Genomic DNA, 19,699 nt, shown 5'->3' with positions numbered 1-19,699 from the left:
AAATCTTACGATGCAATCATGTGCATAGTTACATCTACTTAAGTCTCTTTTAAGTGTGCCAAATAAACTTAAAATAAAATATTGTGTTTTATATTACTATTTTAAAATCTGTTGTTGTTTTAAGCTGAGTGGTTGCATCCAATTAGGGACTGGCACCATTATATTTTCTACTTCTTGTAACATAATAGTAATTTCGGTTCGTTTTGTAAAGTAGTTTAATAATAACAGTGGCTTTTCATCATCAGACAAACAAGACTTTTTAGTAACTAGTAACTTAAATTATTTATTAAATACAATTAAATACAATGTAGAACATTTATTTTTTAGGGGGAAACCAAGACTATTTAATGAAAAGCTCCCCTTTTGAGCAGTCTTTCACAAATCTCCTTTTGATATTCATCTACCATGCAAATTCAAAAAAACCTATCTGAAACTGTCAGCAGAACTCTTTGTAATTAAGAGTCTCAATGAAAGAACCAATCACATTGAAGGAGCTGCAGCCAGCAGCTGAACCGAAGAGAGCTTAACCCCATTATCACAGCTTGACATTTCATAACTTTATCACTTAATGGGGTCTGCAACACATTTTGCCTTTCTTCATATCACTATGAGTTTCAGATACAAATTAATATTTTTTAAATTGCTGATCAAAAGGTATCCTTTCAGATTTTCTTGATCTCAAGATACAGTTAACATTTGAGAAATTGTTTAGGTCACTAGTGGGTCTAAAATAGGCTGTTTTGACAGGTGTTAAAGAGAAACAAGATAAGGTTAATCCAAGCAGCATGTCGGAGATGGCTCCCTCTGACAGCTCACTGTGACCCAGGAGCTGCAGATGAAGAATGCTTCTTTCTCCCAGTTTGTAAGATACAGGCAGAAAAATTACTGTTAGCAGACAGTCCCAGCAAATGTCTCTCTTGTTTTTGACTGCAGGAATGATATCCCCAAAGTAGATCCAGTGACCTGTACATTGTCAAGCACCTTAGAAAAGGACTCCACAGAAAGAAGCAATGACATTGGTAAGTTGAGGTGGTTTTTATACCTCACCTACTCCAAAATTTACATTAACTTTTCACTGTTAATTTAATTATATAGTGTTGCTTGAAGTTCCAATAAATATATAGTGTTATTTTTAAATGTATATATTAGTGGAAAGAATTGAGTACAAAATATTTTCAGTGTTTGGAATCTTTTGTGTGATTGCAGATCATTTTGTTCAGTTTTTAAAGCTAGAACTGAAAGAATTACCTGAAATGGTTGGTGCTGTTTCTGATATGAGTTGAGATCTCAGAAGTAGCTAAGAAATTGATCAGATTTCCTGATGCACTTGAGAATTAACTATGGAATCTGCTTTGAGAAAACTAAAGATAAATTTCATCCCCCCCCCCCCCAATCACAAATCCATAAGAGCTACGTCCTGAGTTGGTGGGGTAGTGGACTTCTCTGTCTGCTGGAAAATGAGGTGTTCTGACTGTGGTCATGTATCTGTCAGCAAACCTGGTGTCATTTTCGGATGGAAATATTTCAATGTCATCTGCTTCAATCACTCAGTTCAGTAACAACTGTGCTGCAGCAGACATGTTTTTAAAAGAGGCAGAGTCTTTGTGTGCTAAATTGTAAGCATTCCTACATTTCATTGGTAGCTTGTACTGTTATTTTTATGTTGTGGTTGCTTTATAGAGCACATATTGATAAAATGTTATACTGCAGTGAATAATCTTCCTTATCTCCAGACTTAGCAGTGCAGTTTCACATTTGTTTCCAACTGTGATGCTAACTTTAAAACCAAGGTTTTAATGATTAGGCTGCAATCCTATGCATACTCACTAAGTCCCACTGAACTTAGTAGGACTTAATTCCAAATAAACATGTTTAGAATCAGGTTACCAGTATGTTAGACTTGCATATTTGCTTTCAATGTTTGTGTCTGTTGTCTGTTTTCCTGGTATGCAGAATCTCTAGTTGCAAAATGGTTGTTTAGTTATAAAAGTTTGGTTATTGGTTTCCAGCATCTCAAAGAATTGCAAATCAAGGTGTCTGTAGTGAGAAGTAAATTACAAATAAGTTGCATGGATTTTTAAATGGGCAGATTTGTTATATTGCTTTTATTGTTTTTTTGTACAGTGTATAGAAATTTTATGTGATTTTATAAATAAAAATATGTAACTTTTCCAGCTTTAGATAGCAACAAGTGCCATCAGGATGCAGAATGTTTTATGCTTTTGTAAGCCTTTTATTATTTGTAGGATTTAAATTAGTGTCTTAAGTATTAGAACAATGATAAGTAACTTCTGCTGTTAGAAATGGGTAAATGGCTGAATTACTAAAGTAGTCATAATGAATGAACTCATGATATTGGAGAAGAACATGAAACAATAACATGCTACATTAAACTAACTCTCAAGTATTTTCATTCTGCTGAAGAGAACTAAATCTGAGAATAAGATTGTATCATTTTTGTAATCATAAACGAGGGTTACAGGGGCACATAGTTTGCAATAACAAATCAGAATTCCCAGGGACCTGGAATAAAGTAATTATTAATACTGCATTATAGAGTAGAGCATGGAGGTATTTGTAGATTATTTGTATATTTATAAAACATTTGACGACAAATAAAAATAATTAAGGAAATAAACAGCTGTATACTGAGATACAGAATTAAGTACCTGAAAAATTAAAGTGATATACAGTTCTTTTATCATAAGAAAAGGAGTAGTTACGGATGCTTAATGTGTTTAGTAATTATGTGAGGAGTGAATTGAAAGTAGTTGTGGGTAGTGCTAGACTGCTAGTGAACAGGATGGAGGACAGAAATACTTAAGATTTACTTACACAATTGGATTGTGGGCAGATGGAATTAAAGTGATAATGTGTGTGAGGTGAGAGATATTCTTGCAGCTGTCTTGGCCATATACAGTGATAACCCCAACAAGAAAAAGATGGGATTCAGCTGCTATCTTTATAGGGTAATTTGAATACAGTTTAGTCCAAAAATACTAGCTGTTGATAAATTTGTTTTGTAAAAGCAAACAAAAATTATATTATATTATGATAATGTCATCTTAGAAATGGGAGGGAGAAATAGCATTGCCTTGTAATAGCCTACCCACAAGTTTACAGTCAGGTTGGACATGGAAGTGTCATGTGTAACATCTTGTCAAACAGAAATAGAAGAGCCTTAGTTCCATCTGGGCTTACTATGACCACCTGACATTATTTACTCTGTCTTGACCCTCTCAGCTGACTGCAAAGTTATGGTCATCATTTGTGTGAACATGGCTCCCCACAGGATATATTTGCTTGATGGAATTTTCTTGGTATGACAACTTAGGGTATTTATATCCAATAGGGTACGATTACTTAACCAGTGAATGGTAGATAGATTTGATTTTACATTATTGTTGTTTTAATGTTAATATTGGTATGTATGGTATTTTCCTAGCTTCATCTGTTGCTCACACTTCCTCTTTCTTTAAAAAAATGTTAGCCTTATTGTTAAGTGTGTCTGTAGAAATCTATTCCCTTTACTCCTCACACTTTTTTCTTTTCTTTTTCTACATTTCCAGTGATGCCTTTCTTTTCCTTTCCACTCACATTTCTTCAAGCTTTCCCCATTTACATCCCTTTACCATGGGTAATTCTTCTTCACTTGATGATGGTAAGGCTGTTTTTCACCTTCTGTCTGTCCTGTCATTAAACTTCCTGAGAATAAGTGACATATACTGTACCATTCTCTTGACATCCTGTTATTTTGCTGTACTGTTGCAGATCTGGTTCAGTAGATGATGTTGCATAACTGTTAATTTTAATGCCTCTGAAAATATTGCATTGGTTTATACCAGCAATTCCCAACGTGGGCGGTAGCACCCCCCTGGGGGGCGTTACAGCCTTTCAGGGGGGCGTTGGTGTGACTACAAAATTTAGGGGAACGTTTGGGTTCTTTAGGGGGGAGTTGACATTTGGCGGTCTGGTGCGACAGTTGAAGCATTTAAGTTTAATTTTATTTAATACACAAATCATTAATTTTTAAACTTGTCCCCAGTTAGAATGTATTTAATAGTCTCAATTCGTGGAAATAACACTATAAATAGTGTGTGCTCTTTAGTAAAGAAATTCTGAACAGCAGCCAGTGTCATATCAAGGAATGGGGATATTAGCCATGCCCTGGCACTAGGTAATGTTCCGATGCTGTCTTGAGGGATGTTGGAACCAATCACGAGAGAGTGTTTGATAAGCTGGGTGTATTGGTGGAGGACGCATTCTTCCAACGGATGAGTGCCGTGTGCAAACGGGTGACGCAGACAGTCAGTTATTCGATGGTTTTCTTCAGGAATGGGACACACTCACTACCCGTTGTTTCTGTGATGTTTAAATGAACTTGTTTAACAAAACAATGCCGGTAAACTGAATGAGTTTGTTATTAAGTAACACAGCGTAAGACTATTACTATCCAAGTATACTCCAGATATTGTGAAGTTAGCCAAAACTCATCAAGCTCAAGGATCACACTAGTATTTTATAATAAATCTCATTTTATTTACTTTTCTGTAACTATAACTATGTATGTATATTAATAAATCATACTCAGAATTCAATGTGTAATCTAAGTGCAATAAAAGGCATGATAAAAACGATCAGTAATCATTGAAAATACCTTTTATGTATTACTCATATTTTAAGGGAAGTATAGGAAGCATTGGCATATACTTAATCTGAGGGGGGCGTTGGGCACAAAAAGATTTTGCAAAGGGGCGTTGGGTCGAAAAAGGTTGGGTAACACTGGTTTATACATATCCATTAGGCATACAGTGTTGATCATTTCTTGTGAAATGTGTTGTGTCCTAAAGTTTTAATACATATATTTTTGGAGCATCACTATAAGTTAAATCAAAAGCTCATTTAAAATACCTCAAGCTTTACTAGAAAAAAAATTAATGCAACTGGGATTGATACAACATTTAATTCTTTTATTTTGTTATTTTTTGGAAGGGGGGAGGTAAATGCTGTATGCACATTCAAGGATTCTGTGCTTTCGGAGTGTTCTCTTGTTAATAGAAAAGTACAAGGATGCCACAGTACACCAGGAGCTCCATCTGGTCATTGGACCAATGGATTACTGGCAGTGTACAGATATTATTTTAAATAACTAGAATATTTCAAGCATCCGTAATAAGAGTATAACCTCTCTTGCTATCATTTTAATTTGATGTTGGCAGATGCTGTAGACTGAACCACCTCTAAAGGTCATTAGTTCTTCATGTGACCCAATATCCAGAGATGATGCATGGATTTTGTAGATATTAAATAAATGTCAAAACCTAGGAAGGTGCTGCTAAGTTCATTTATGTCAAGAGAAAGGTTATTTTGCAGAAGGAATGGGCAGACAAAATTTGAGCAAAAACCATACTGAAAACTAGGGAATAATGGAAAATAGAAGTCCTTTTTAGGTAGAGATGGGATCTGTTGCCAGGTGCTGGTTCAAAAGCATTCTATCAACCTAATAGGCTGGTATTGATTCGAGTTTGTTCTTTGTCCACAAGCCGCTGCTTTTACCAATCTGGGTGTTTTCTTCCCCACTTGGAAAAATATTGTTATAAACATCAATATTTTTAAAGAAAATACCAGTATTTTTAAAGGAAAGTTGATAAATATTGATAAATTGAAGGAAATATTGATAAAAATATTGATATTAATATAAATACTTTACAAATGGCTTTTTTAAAAAAAATTGTTTCCAAAAATAGCCACAGAAAATCTGGTCCACAACAATAGCAAGTAAGCAAATTAATTTCCTTTTGTTGCATTTTTCATGCAAACAATTGTATGAACTGTATTTGAATTTGTTAAATGTGTCAGTAATACTATAAATGGGCACGTTTAGGAAAGTCTTTCTCTCTGTCATAACAAAGTACATATCAAGTCCTTAAGGCTAAACTATAAAATATGACATTGGTCCCTATTTTTCAAAACCAGTAAAATGAAATAAATATGCATTCCTTGACTCAGTTTTCTTGCTGCTAAATATTTTCTGGCCCTTTCTAAGTACAAGAACATAATGGAGAATCACACATCAGACAAGTGTAACATCTTAGTTTTTGCCTTCTTTTGTCAATATCCCTTTTTTTCACTGAATGCCTATGCATTCAGTACTATATTAAGAAAAAAATGAGGCTCCTGAGATTTTTTAAAAATTATTTTCCAACTTCATTTGGTTTGACATCAGAACTGAAAAAGGTGGCTATGGAATTATGCTTGTGTATTAGCGATGAGAACCAAATTGGACACTAACATTCTTGTGAACCCCTGGAAGTCTCACCATTGGGTTTGAAGCTTTTGTGTAGTTATAACTATGAATAACCATTTCTTTAAATAATCAATTACTACTGTGTTTGGAATTTTTTTCTTAATACAAGTTAAGTGTAGAGTCCTACTTCTTGTTAGAGAGGTGTTTACTGAATTAAAATGATCTCCTCCCCCTTTTTAAGAAGGAGAGACTACAGAGGTTTTTTTCATTTTAAACTGAATATGAAGCAAATATTGAAGCACACTTCTGGTTATTTGGCATTCAGTTCTTCTTCTCCAGATTACAGGTTGTACCCAGGATTAGTTTATTCTTCCTACGCAAACCAAACTTAAGGTTTTATGTCTGATTAGCATAAAACTTTCTGTTTTATTTATTACATTTACATTCTGACTTTCCTACAAGATAATATCTCCACCACCTTTTATAAACAGCCTAACCTAAGGTCATCCACTGAATTTCATGGCCAAGTGGGGATTTGAGCCTGGCCTAGTCTAACATTCAAATCAGTGCACCACACTGATTTTCTTTACAGAGGATAAGAAAAATACACGTTCCTACCTCTAGGAGTTCACATTCTACGTTTACATGAGACACGGGGCAACATCTTAAGGGACAAGTCCCAGGGAAGTTGTCATGTTTCTCCATTACAGCAAAAACAACCTTTAAGGTGCCATAAGATTTTTTGTTGTTTCCAGCCTAGGAAGGTAAAGCAATAAAAAGAAAAAGGTAGCATATGATGAATATGAGCAAATGTGAGCATAAAACCATTTAAAACAGATTCCTCCTCCATCCCAGCTGGTGAGAAGTAATTGGGGCCAATTGGGACTAAGTGGTCACGGGCAGAGCTCTCTATGTATAGAAGAATATTCATTTGTATGCACATTTATCCCTAATATATTATTTTTTGTGAACACTGGTTGGAGAACTACATTGCAAAATTTGAATAAGGGTGAATTTTGAAGGATTACCAAGTTTCAGTTCTCCTATTGCTTTCGAAAGTGCAAAATTAATTTGACTTTTAAGTGCAAACTGAATAAATATTTCTGCCATCCCTACTTGCAGATGATGACTGTTCTTAGGGAGCATCATTTGCAGCTAAGGACAGCCTGTGTCTAATTAACTCACCCTTTTTTTTGTAGGGGGTTGTTTGTTGTGGAAGGAGAACCACCAGGGGAGGGGTGGCTTGTGGCAGGGACAGAGGACAGGCCCCAATTTGAGCCAGATCCTAAAAGTGGCCAGGACTCCCCTTGAAATGGGAGGAGGTGTTTTGAATGGGGAGAGTTAGAATTCCAAACTTCCCTTTGAATTTCATACCGATCACCATGCCTATCCCCTTCCTTTTCAGTCCTTTTAACCACTACTTTATTGTCGGGAACAGAGCTGTCCTAGTAGTACATGTAAAATGTAGGGCAGCCTATCCCAACCTTTGGGTCCCCAGATGTTGCTGAACGACAACTCTCTGCTGTCCCAGCCAGCATGGGCAGTGGTCAGGAATTATAGGAATGGTAGTCCAGCAACATCTGGTATAAGGTAGATTGTGTCACCATTTTATGCTAGTATTGAAAGCCTTTGTCATTTTCTTTTTCTTAATTTGTCATTTTCAGACTTGGTTTAGGCGTATTGATGATTACTTGGTTTAAAGATGAAGTGTGCAGACAGAGCTCAGGTAGTAACTTTGAAAGAGGTTATCAAACCACAACTGAGAAAAGGAACAATTAAATTTTAACCTTCATTTCATTTTAGTATTTACAGATAGCAGGACATGAACCTGGAACTCTTTCCAAAGTGTGACTTGCACATCCTTAGTTGTGTCCTTGCTTATGTAATTTGCTTGCACACTTCCAAAGCAGATTATGTACTGCTTTAAAAAATCATTAATAGGAATGATTAAGAAAGATATACTAGCATGTGAATTAGCCAGTGTCTTGTTACCAGCTTATTACCAGTAGTTAACTATTTGATTAAACTTCCTTGGCATAATGGATGAAAATAAATTTCTGCGGGTTGAATCTGTAGTTCCATGAGCAGAAATCATGCAAAAGGACTTTCCTGCCTTTTCCTCCCTGCTGTAACCTCCTCTGCCCTCCCCCAAGGCTTCTCCTGGAGGTCAGGGACCCCCTTACTCAGGGAAGGTTTTTAGGAGGCTCAGAGAGCTGCAGTCGGGAAAGGCATGGGAAAGCCCCATTATGTGAGTAATCTTCCACTCATGCAGCTGTGGATCCAACCCAATATGAGCTAATTGTTGCTGTCCTGTTTCTGTATATCAGCATTCTGTCGAGGCTGAAAAGAAACATAATAGGTTGGGATCAAGCTGGTGTTAGCTTACAATGCCGCATTCTGCTCAGATGGTGAATTGGTTGAGTTTGGTTCTAAATACCTTTTTTAAACAATGAAATAAATTCAGCTTTGGATAATAAATGTACACTATGCTGCTGGGCATCACAAATCTAATAGGAGGCTCTCAGTAAATTATTTTATCTCTGTAAGGATCAAACTTGCAACTTCGTACTCTACCAAATATTGAATGACAATATGTGTAACATTTCACTTTGGTAAGGACGGCCTGGATCCTGCAGGACCTAAAGGAAAGAGCAGAAGCAGACTTTTTAGGAGTCAAATATGTTTGGAGACTGAAGAAAGCAAATTATCTAAATACTTCACTCTTGGGGCACAGCATTTACCATAGTGATACTGCAGACAGTTTTTAGACTCAAACGTGTCAGTTCAGGATTTTTTTACACATATAAAGCCATTTTAAAATTTAAGTGTGCATTCTGATTAATTTGGCTTCTTAAATTTTTCTTAACTCAATTAGCTTGTGAAAATACTCTTAGATTAGTCATTGACCCAAAGTACAGTGTTGGATGTGAAACTGTGCTTGAGTATGTTAATTACTTTTTGAAGCTTAGTTGGATATAAAGCAAAAGTGCACTCTTAATTGGATGAAATTTACATTTTAACTGAATTAGTTTTCAATTATTTTGAGTATAGTATTGTTGTTTTAAATATATATTGTGAGCTGGCCTGAGTGTTTTTGAAATAAAAAGGCAAAACAATCCTATATTCGGCAAACAAATTAAGAAATGTCATGCAGTATGGATGTTGTTTTAAAATCTAAACTGTTCTTGAGTGACTTCATAATTTTGACAGTGTCTGATATATACATCTATATTTTCATGTTTTTAAGATCTGGAAGGTTTTGATTCCGTAGTACCAGTTGCTGAGAAGCTCAGTCATCCAACAACTACCAGACCAAAAGCTACAGGCAGGAGACCTCCTTCACAATCATTCACATCTGTAAGTATTCTCTAAGAAATGGATCACTGGCCCATCTAGCTCAGTATTTTCTACAATTACTGGCTGTGACTCTCCAGGGTTTCAGATGGGGACATTCCCAGCCATTGAACCTGGAACCTTCTGTATGCAAAGCAGATGTTCTACCACTGAGTTATGGCCTTTTTTTATCTACCTTCTCTATTCATTCAGTAATCCAAATTAATATGTTGGCGATTTCTCCACATGGGCTCAACAGGTCTGTTTTCCCTAACCTTTTCACTGATCAACATTAGTTAAGAGATATTCACCACAAAACCCACAAGTTGAATTTGTTCTAACTTGCATGAAAGAAACCGTATAGAAATATTTTCATTTCAGTGTATCGCCAGTCTTGTTTTAGTTACTCTCTGGGACAAAGATTTACATAAAGCAGTAAGCAGAGGCACTCTTATGAAAGTGCTGCAGAAGGAGGTGGTTGTTGTTTAGAAAGACTAATCAAGAAAGTCAGGCCCTATTGAAATAAATTGGTAGAAGAGAAGAACTTATTTCTGTTAGCATTATAAGATGTTGCTACTGGATCTTGAAAAGTATTAAGTATTGTCTATCTTAATAGATAGAAAGTTGGATCCAAAGGTGCCATTCCACCATGGAAGGCATCTTCCACAAGCAGAAGGGCTGTTTTTACACCTCATGATATTGCATGAAAAAACGGAAAAAAAATGCAACCTTTTGCACAAGCAGAGGCATGAGAACTTTTGTTGAGCTGCGCAGCTGTTATCTGTACATACTGGTGGGGCAGTTTACCAACTAGAGCACATTGGTCTTCTCTACTGGCCTCCCCTCAGTTAGTGTTTCCATGCCCCTGAACGCTGCCAGAAATGACATAATACTCTGCTGCAGGTGCACTCAAGCAGTTTCACCAACTTACACACTCATGGGTCTTTCAAAAGACAGGATATCTGGAAAGAGAGGTGCTGGAAACTGGTATATTGATACACTGATACACACTTTGTTCCCTGTTTTTCCATCTCTCGAGCAATATTGCTTGAACATAGTAAACTTGTGGTGGCTACTTCTAAGCTGTTCTTGAACCTTTTCCTCCTCCCAAATATCAAGAAGATTGAGGATGTCTTCTGTTTTCCATGAAATTCCTTTTCCCTTCCCATTTACTGATACACCATTGTCCTCCATTACAAAAGCAGCAACCCTCAGCTTTACCAGAAAGGAAGGGAAAAGGTAACTCCCAGGTTGAACAGGCAGGGAAATGAGGGGGAGTGACACAGCCCTGCAACATCAGAAGGTCAAGCGCAATAGGAGGTCACCTGAGGAAGCACTCTCTGGGTACGCATTCAGGCAGCAAGCACTGACAAATGCATCCTCAAGACAAAATGGATTATAGCTGTTTCAGTATAAAGGGCTTTAGATCAATGAATGGTGTGGGACAAGGACAACATGGGGGTGATATCATGTGTATAGCACCCTAAAAATATGCCCGCATCCTGCACTGAATGCACATTAACACACAGTGTTTACACAGCCAAAGTCATTTGGAAAGAGACACTGCATATAAGTGTTTATACACTAATGCTAGAAGCCTCTGAGCCAAGATGGGCGAACTGGACTGCTTGGTCTTAGAGAAGAGCATAGATATAGTGGGCATAATGGAAATCTGGCGGATTGGAGAGAACCTGTAGAACGCTGTTATCTCTGGGTATAAACTGTCCTCCTTAGACAGGAAAGGGCATACTAGAGGTGGTGTCATTTTGTACCTTATAGAGTCCAACAAGTTAGAAATCTCAGAAGGGGGCAGACTCCGCTATACTATCACTGTGGATTGTGATTCTGGGCCCTAAGAGTTACTTTCTTGGAATCATTTGCTATCCTGTCCCCCTTCTCTAATGTGAGGCTCCCTCCCCCTTGGGCATATGGAAAAAGGGTAACAGGAGTAGAGTGTGAACAGAATCAAGGCAAGGGGGAAACTGCTTAGTCGAGCACCCCACTGAATTCTCAATCCATCCTTATTTCAAATGCATGTATGGATTGTGGCCCATTGCAGGTTATTAGTATACACATTTAGTCTTGGGGTTTAGGTGTAGAAATATTTACATGTTCTTGAATGTGTTTAAATATTTTTAGAAAGAAAATAATCTTGTGTTTCCACAGTCTTCACTTTCAAGTCCTGACTTTTTTGATTCGCCAAGTCCTGAAGATGAGAAGGAGGAACACATTTCCCTTCCACACAAAGTAGCTGAACCATTAAAGAAAGCAAAGACTGTTACAATATCACTAGTAAGTTGTTTAGGTTGTTTGTAGCAGTAATCAGGGCTGGTACCCATGGTCCCTAATATAATAAAACAGTCGCTGTTTTGGGACATGGGATGTACAATGTAATATGTGCATTAATATGCACAATCTGATTCATATAATTTTTCCACTTCAAAGTTGGAATACATGGTCATCTGATTTCCACATTTGTTCCAAACAGGGTGAAAGGAAAATCAGCATGACATGTTCACATAGACCACACATAATTTTCTGTGTTGGGTGTTATGATCGTAGGCATATGAACTTAAGTGTAATTCCATGTTCCACCATGTCTGTTGCTAGAAAGTCAGACATCTGAACCAGTCCATGGTTACTTGCCCGGAGACTTTAATGTGTCAGCAATGGTTTAAACTAAGTCTTCCATTTTTAAAACTCAGTTTTCTGTTTAGTATGTCTTTCCTACGCAAATACAACCTCATATAGCAAACAAAGATCTGTCTTCCAAAATGTCTGAGAATAGAGTTTTTACTTGTGCAGGCATCCATTCTTCTTCCCCAGGTAGCATGCCATCACGTGGGTTATAGCGCCTGCTGGAGTCCGAAGGCAAGAATGCACAGGAGTCAAGACCCGGGCTACTCCTTCCGGTCCCACTCCAGTTCATTCCTTCAGTTCAGTGTCTTTGTCCGAGGCAGTTCTCCTTACCTTTGTGTTGTGAGTTTGTCTCTATGTTAGAATTGTGTGGGGAGTATGTGGTGCAAGGAGTGAGAGAGTGCTTGTTTTTGTTGTGGTGGGGGCTGCTTTTTGCTCCTTTGGGTTTTTCTGGAGCCCTAGCAAAAATCCCAACTCTCTCCACCTCCATCAAGGGGCTCACAGCTGCGACTCCACAGCTTTCTCTGTTTGCCCTCCCCACCTCCTTTGCAGGGCTCACAGCTACGGCCCCGCAGATCCCCCTGATTGTTCGCTAGCAGGCACAGCCAGCTGCCTTACCTTGCGGTGCTCTTGGCTGCAGCCCCAGAGGTGGTTCTCGTCTTTCCCCACTCCACAGGATCGCAGGTCTCCCTGGAGCTCGCTGCTGCAGCTCTGGTCAGCTGCAGGGGCGATGGTGCTTCTTAGCGCTTTCCTTAGCTCATGGCTGCGACTCTGGCCCAGTGCAGGGGGGGGTGGCACTCCCTCCCCATGCCCACGTTGCTGGCTGAGGCAATCCTTTTGGAGCTTGCACTTGCAGCTATGAGCTGTTGGAGCTTTCCCACCCTTTTTGCATGGCTGCCATTTTGGCTGGTCCTTGCCTCGTTTAGCCTTCCTGCCCACCATTTTGTTTGCATTTGCCCACCCTTTTTTCTTGTATTTACCCACACTTTTGTTTAAAGGTTTTTCTAGACTCATTTTGTTTTTCTATTCAACCCCATTAGTTTGCCCATTCCCTGTCCTCTCCCCATGAGGTTATGGAGGGGTGTGTGTGTGTGCACGTGTCTGTCTGTCTGTCCATATGGCATAGCACAGTGGGGAGGAGAGCCTGGCTGCGAGTCCAGAGTCTGTGAGTTCAAATCCCCGCTCGTGTCTCCTGTGTGCTAAGGGCCAGCTAAAGATCATCCCCACAGTGAGTGGCTCAGAGGTTACATGGGCAAACTGCATAGTCCCAAGGAGCCCAGTTGCCCCCCAGCTGGCAGTTGTGGACAAGAAAGGGGCTGGCTTGTGCAGCTGTGGCAAGCTGAGCAGGCGCTCGCCAGCTGGGGAGGACTAGCCTCAGAGTTCCAATCTGTCCTGCCCACAGATGCTTCCTGAGGCTTGCATTCGGCCAGCACCATTTCCAGTATTTGGCCCTGCTGTTCAGTCTCTCATCGGCTCCGAGAGTGTTCACAGAGGTGATTGTCACCCTGGTTGCTCATCTCTGTCTCCAGGGTGTCCACATTTATCCATATCTGGATGACCTACTGGTCCGGGTGGAGTCCGTGGATCAGGCTTTGATGTCCATCTTGCTCTCGCAGCCCTGAGGGACCACAGGTTTTTAGTCAATTTCAAAAAGAGTAATCTATCTTCTACTCAATGGCTTCAGCACCTGGGAGCTATTCTGGACACAGCTCAAACCATGGTTTTCACCAGAGCAAATCTCAGCAATAAAGGACAAGGCGAGGCTCCTGATGCACCACCCAGCAGCAAATGTTATGTTACTGGCGAAAGCTCTAGGCATGTTTGTATCGGCCATTCATATTGTCCCTTGGGCTCGACAACATACTCATCCACTCCAATGGGCCTTATTGCCATTTCAGTTGGACATTGCCAGTGCCACGCACCGGGAGCTTCATCTTTCCCCCTCACTGCAGTCTTATTTCCGGTGCTGGTCTTCAACTTGGAATCTCCAGAAGGGGACTTCATTCCAAGGGCTGTACAGGACTCTAATTACAACAGATGCCAGTCTGATCAGCTGAGGGGCCCACTGCAACTCTCATATCATGCAAGGCACCTGGTCCATGTCAGAGAGGGGTCACAGTATAAACTGGCTGGAGCTGAGAGTGGTCCATCTGGCCCTCTTGTCACTTCCAGACAATGCTTCATCTCACCCATGTTCTGATCTGAACAGACAGCACATACATGAAATCGCACTTGAACCAGCAAGGGGGCACCAGGTCTCAAACTCTTCAGGTGGAGGCCACTCTGATATTCAGTTGGGCCGAGAGGCACCTGCTGTCCTTGAGGGCAGAACACCTCAGCATGGTTGTGAATGTCACCGCAGACTGGCTAATCAGGCAGCAAGTGATTCTGGGGGACTGGAGGCTGCATCCAGCAGCGTTTCACCTTCTCCAGTACTGCTTCAGCATTCTGATCTTTTTGCCTCAAGCCACAACAGGTTCCCCGGTTTTTCCCAAGGTATCTAGAGACGAAGGTGGAGTCTGTAGACACTCTTCAGACTCTTTGGCAAGATGGCCTCCTATACGTTTCCACCTGTTCCCCTGCTAGGCAGAACACTGAGGAAACTTCCATGAGATCGGGCTCAATTGGTTCTACTGGCACCATACTGGCCACGCCGTCCATGGTTCTCAGATCTCCCCTCCTTATCAGTTGCAGATCCTTGGAGGTTGCCAATGAGGCTGGATCTTCTATCGCAGGGACCAGTCTGGCATCTGGATCTAGACTGGCTAAGTCTGACAGCTTGGCTTTTGAGCGGACACAATTGATCCACACAGGCCTATGGTGGGAGGTTACTGATACCATCCTGGCCTCTAGACGGCCGTCGACTAATCAAATTTACCAGAATACATGGCATTTTCCAGCTGGTGTGTCTCCCGTGGTCTACAACTCTCCAAAGCCACAGTGCAACAGGTCTTACAGTTCCTTCACAAAGGTTTGAAGATGGGACTGAAGCCCAACACCTTGCGTCACCAAGCTTCTACTATCCTATTTTATCTGTTAATTCGTCAAGTATTCCCATGGGCTCTCACCCTCTGGTTAAACGTTTTTTGGGAGGAGCTGCTTCGCTCACTCTGGCAATATGTAATCATTTTCCATCCTGGAGCTTACAGAAGGTGCTGTAAGCACTACAGCACCCCCCATTCGAGCCCCTCAGGACTGTGCCCTTGCAGATTCTTTCTTTCAAGGTCTTTTTTCTAGTGGGTATCACTTCGGCTAGAAAGGTGTCAGAGTTGAGAGCACTATCATCGGCCCGCCATCTCTGCATTTTTCATAAGGACTCAGTAGTTTTACATCCTAATCCATTCTTTTGACCCAAAGTAAGCTTTGCTGTTCACTGTAACCAGGACGTTGTACTGCCATCCTTTTGTCCTGATCCTGTTCATCTGCTTAAGAAAGCCTGGCATCCTCTCTGCAGAGCCCTCAAGGTCTACCTTTGCTGTACCCAAGACATACAGCTAACTGAATCCTTGTTTGTATCCTTTCAGCCAAGAACCCTAGGGAAGAAAGTGGCAAAATCCACCTTATCTTGTTGGTTGTGTGCCTGCATTGCCCTGGCCTACAAGTCCCTCAAACTTCCTGTGCCTCGCAATATCATGGCGCACTCTACTAATCTGCAGCCACAATGGCTGCGTTCACAACTACTGCACCTCCTGCAAATATTTACAGGGCGGCGGTATGGTCTACTCCAAACTCATTCATCAGACACTATAAGATAGACTGCTTTACCTCTGCTGATGCTTGTTTCAGGAGGCATGTTCTGCAACAGGTTGTTTCTCATGTTTAGGCAGCAGGTAGTCCCTCCTTACTAGGACTGCTTTGGTACATCCCACATGATGGCATGCTACCTGGGGGAAACAAACCATTGATCTCACCTGAAAGGTGGTTTTCCCAGGTATCATGCTATTGTGGCCCTCCCTGATGGAGGCTGCCTGGGTGTATTATACTGTATCACCTGTTCATACACGTATTTAGTGATAAAGTTCCTTCAATTTCAATAAGTTTATAATGCGTTAATGAGTCAAGACCTTTAGGTATGTGTTCTGGCTGTTGTCGCTCCTTTGTTTGGGCAGTTGCCTTTTCTTTGCTGTTCTGTCTGTTCTGTTTATGACTGCTGTTCAGATGTCTCACTACGGTCTCATCACGAATGAACTGGAGTGGGACTGGAGGGAGCAGCCTGGGTCTTGACTCCTGTGTATTCTTGCCTTCAGACACTAGGAGGTTCTATAACCCATGTGATGGCATGATACCTGGAAAAACCACCTTTCAGGTGAGACCAATGGTCCATTCTTATTTCAGACTTTTAGAATGCAATTCTATACATGTCTGTTCAGAAGAAAGTCCTACTGGGTTCAGTTGGGCTTACTCCCAAGTAAGGTGGTATAGAATTGTTAGAGACACATTTAGCAGCTAGATTGGGTATTACTTTTGTTTTAGACATTTCATTTCCTTCTGTATCCTTATTTTGTAGGTTCTAGCAGAGGATTATAATAGGAACACAGGAAGCTGCCTTATCTAACCAAGGGCAGACTTGAGTCTTGTGGATCTACCTTGTTTTTTACTAGACCTTGAGATCTACCAGGCGGAGACAGGTGCAAAAGATTTATACTTAGAATTAAAGAAATCTGACTCCAGGAATTTGGTTTTTTGAGTACCAGAGCATAGTCCTTCCACACAAAATATCAATCCTTGTTACCACCCTTCCCTGAAGTTTTCTTCATTTTAGCAGTATACTTTTTGGGGGACAGAGGAATTCATGTTGTTGCTGCTGTTATAACAACAATTGGAAACCAGAAATTCTTGACAATCTACTTCAGATCCACCGGAGATCTACCAGTAGAGCTGTATGTACCCGCTCCTGCATTATACCAAGGCAGACTATTTGTCCATCTCCATGGTGCCAGGCAGAGGTTTCCATAACATCTGTTACCTGATATTGTTTTCACTAGAGATTCCAGTGTTTGAACCATCTACTTGCAAAGCATGTTCTCTGCCACTGAACTGTGATATCTTCCCGTATAATGGGTTCTATTCAGCTAAGTCCTGCTCAGAGCAGACCCATTGAAATTGGGTGGGTGAACAGGGAGGAGTCAGCCTTTCCCAGCTTTGCCCACCGGGGTACTCGGTTCAGCATTATGGTAGATCCGAGGGTTGGGGAGGGGGGGTCGCTGTGGTCTATAAGAGTTCCATCTCACTCATCAAGCACCATGTCCATGTAGTTACCGGTCTGGAGTGTTTGCACCTTGTGTTGGGTCAGAGGGACAGACTGGGAATCTTGTTGGTGTACCGCCCACCTTGCTGCCCAACGGCCTCCCTAACTGAGCTGACGGAAGTGGTCTCGGAGGTATTGCTGAGATCCCCTAGACTATTGGTACTGGGGGATGTCAACATCCATGCCGAGGCTACTTTATCTGGGGCGGCTCAGGACTTCATGGACTCCATGACAACCATGGGGCTGTCCCAATATGTTAGTGGCCCAACACATACATCAGGGCATACTCTAGATCTTATTTTTGCTACTGGACATGGGGATGGTGACCTGGATGTGGGGAGTTTACATCTCTCCCTTTGTCATGGACAGATCACCGCTTGCTGAAGTTTAGACTCTCAGTGGCTTTTCCCCTCTGCAAGGGTGGGGGACCTATTAAATTGGTCCGCCCCCAGAGACTAATGGATCCTGAAGGTTTTCAAAGGGCTCTGGGGGTTTTTCCGGCTGATAAGACTGGCGCTCCTGTTGAAGCCCTGGTCGAACTGTGGAACGCGGAGATGACCAGGGCGGTTGACACGATTGCTCCTGCGTGCCCTCTCCTGTGTAGAGCTCATACAGCTCCATGGTATACCCCGGAGCTGAGAGCAATGAAACAAGATACGAGACGGCTCGAGCGGAAGTGGAGGCGAACTCCTGATGGATGCAACTATGAGCTGGTAAGTGTTTCCACCAAACTGTACTCAGAGGCGGTGAGGGCGGCAAAAAAACAACATTTTGCCGCCACTATTAAGTCATCTCTTTGCCGCCCAGCAGAGCTTTTTAGAGTTGTCCGAGGGCTACTTCATTCTGGCCCTCAGGACATGTTAGAGTCATCGGTGGCCCGCTGTGAGGAGTTTGCTGGACACTTTCAAAATAAGATCTTATGCATCCGTCGGGACTTAGACTCCCAGTTTATAGCAGTTGATCCTAATGAGGTGTCCGGAGCACAGTCCTGTCATGTTTTATTGGATGAGTTTCAGTTCGTTCAGCTCGAGGACGTGGACAAGGTGCTTGGACAGGTACGTGCAACCACTTCGATACTGGATCCTTGCCCCTCTTGGCTAATAAAAACTAGCAGCGATGGAACAGCTAGTTGGGCCAGGGAGGTGATAAATGCCTCTTTACGAGAGGGAGTGGTCCCTGGCCGTCTGAAAGAGGTGGCAGTGAGACCACTTCTGAAAAAACCTTCCTTGGACCCAGATAATTTCAACAGCTACAGACCAGTAGCGAATGTTCCATTCCTGGGCAAGATCTTGGAGTGAGTGGTTGCCAGCCAGCTCCAGGCACTGTTGGATGAAACCGATTATCTAGACCCATTTCAATCAGGTTTCAGGCCTGGTTTCGGCACCGAGACAGCCTTGGTCACCCTGTATGATGACCTATGTCGGGAGAGGGACAGAGGGAGTGTAACTCTGTTGATTCTCCTTGATCTCTCAGCAGCTTTTGATACCATCGACCATGGTATCCTTCTGGAGAGGCTTGCGGAGTTGGGAGTTGGTGGTACTGCTTGGCAGTGGTTCCGCTCCTACTTGGTGGGTCGTCTCCAGAAGGTAGTGCTTGGGGAACATTGCTCGACGCCGTGGGCTCTCCAATGTGGAGTCCCGCAGGGGTCGGTTCTGTCTCCCATGCTTTTCAACATCTACATGAAGCCGTTGGGTGCGGTCATCAGGAGTTTTGGAGTGCGTTGTCATCAGTATGCTGATGACACGCAACTCTACTTCTCCTTTTCATCCTCTTCAGGTGAGGCTGTCAATGTGCTGAACCGTTGCCTGGCCTCGATAATGGACTGGATGAGAGCTAACAAACTGAAGTTCAATCCAGACAAGACTGAGATGCTGTTGGTACGCAGTTTCTCTGATCAGACGGTGTATATATACCCTGTCCTGGACAGGGTTACACTCCCCCTAAAGGAACGAGTTCGTAGTCTGGGAGTTCTTTTAGATCCTTCCCTGTCACTGGAGGCTCAAGTAGCCTCGGTGGCACGGAATGCGTTCTACCATCTTCGGTTGGTAGCCCAGCTACGTCCCTATCTGAGCAGGGAGGACCTCACATCAGTGGTACATGCTCTGGTAACCTCGCGTTTGGATTACTGCAATGCGCTCTACATAGGGCTGCCTCTAAAGACAGTTCGGAAGCTACAGCTTGTGCAAAACGCGGCTGCCAGATTGATAACGAGGACCAAGCGGTCTGAACACATA

At 41.7% G+C, this 19,699-nt stretch overlaps 1 protein-coding gene and 1 long non-coding RNA gene across 8 annotated transcripts in view; one reads left to right on the top strand and one right to left on the bottom strand.

The window, feature by feature from the left end:
• The window catches only part of LOC133385049 (uncharacterized), a 33,948-nt gene extending 32,502 nt beyond the window's left edge, over nt 1–1,446 (bottom strand). Inside the window, exon 1 of the long non-coding RNA XR_009762762.1 lies at nt 1,249–1,446. This is a non-coding gene — a long non-coding RNA (uncharacterized LOC133385049). The remainder of the gene's footprint in view (nt 1–1,248) is intronic.
• The window catches only part of SH3KBP1 (SH3 domain containing kinase binding protein 1), a 352,368-nt gene that overhangs the window by 319,916 nt on the left and 12,753 nt on the right, over nt 1–19,699 (top strand). For all 7 annotated transcript variants that reach the window (XM_061627260.1, XM_061627264.1, XM_061627259.1 and 4 more), the window contains 3 exons: nt 934–1,019; nt 9,495–9,604; nt 11,747–11,872. In XM_061627260.1, the coding sequence (XP_061483244.1) occupies nt 934–1,019; nt 9,495–9,604; nt 11,747–11,872 (322 nt within the window). The remainder of the gene's footprint in view (nt 1–933; nt 1,020–9,494; nt 9,605–11,746; nt 11,873–19,699) is intronic.

This window comes from Rhineura floridana, chromosome 5 (assembly GCF_030035675.1).
Source record: "Rhineura floridana isolate rRhiFlo1 chromosome 5, rRhiFlo1.hap2, whole genome shotgun sequence".
Lineage (NCBI taxonomy): Eukaryota > Metazoa > Chordata > Lepidosauria > Squamata > Rhineuridae > Rhineura > Rhineura floridana.
This window is presented reverse-complemented; position numbering and strand designations above follow the sequence as displayed.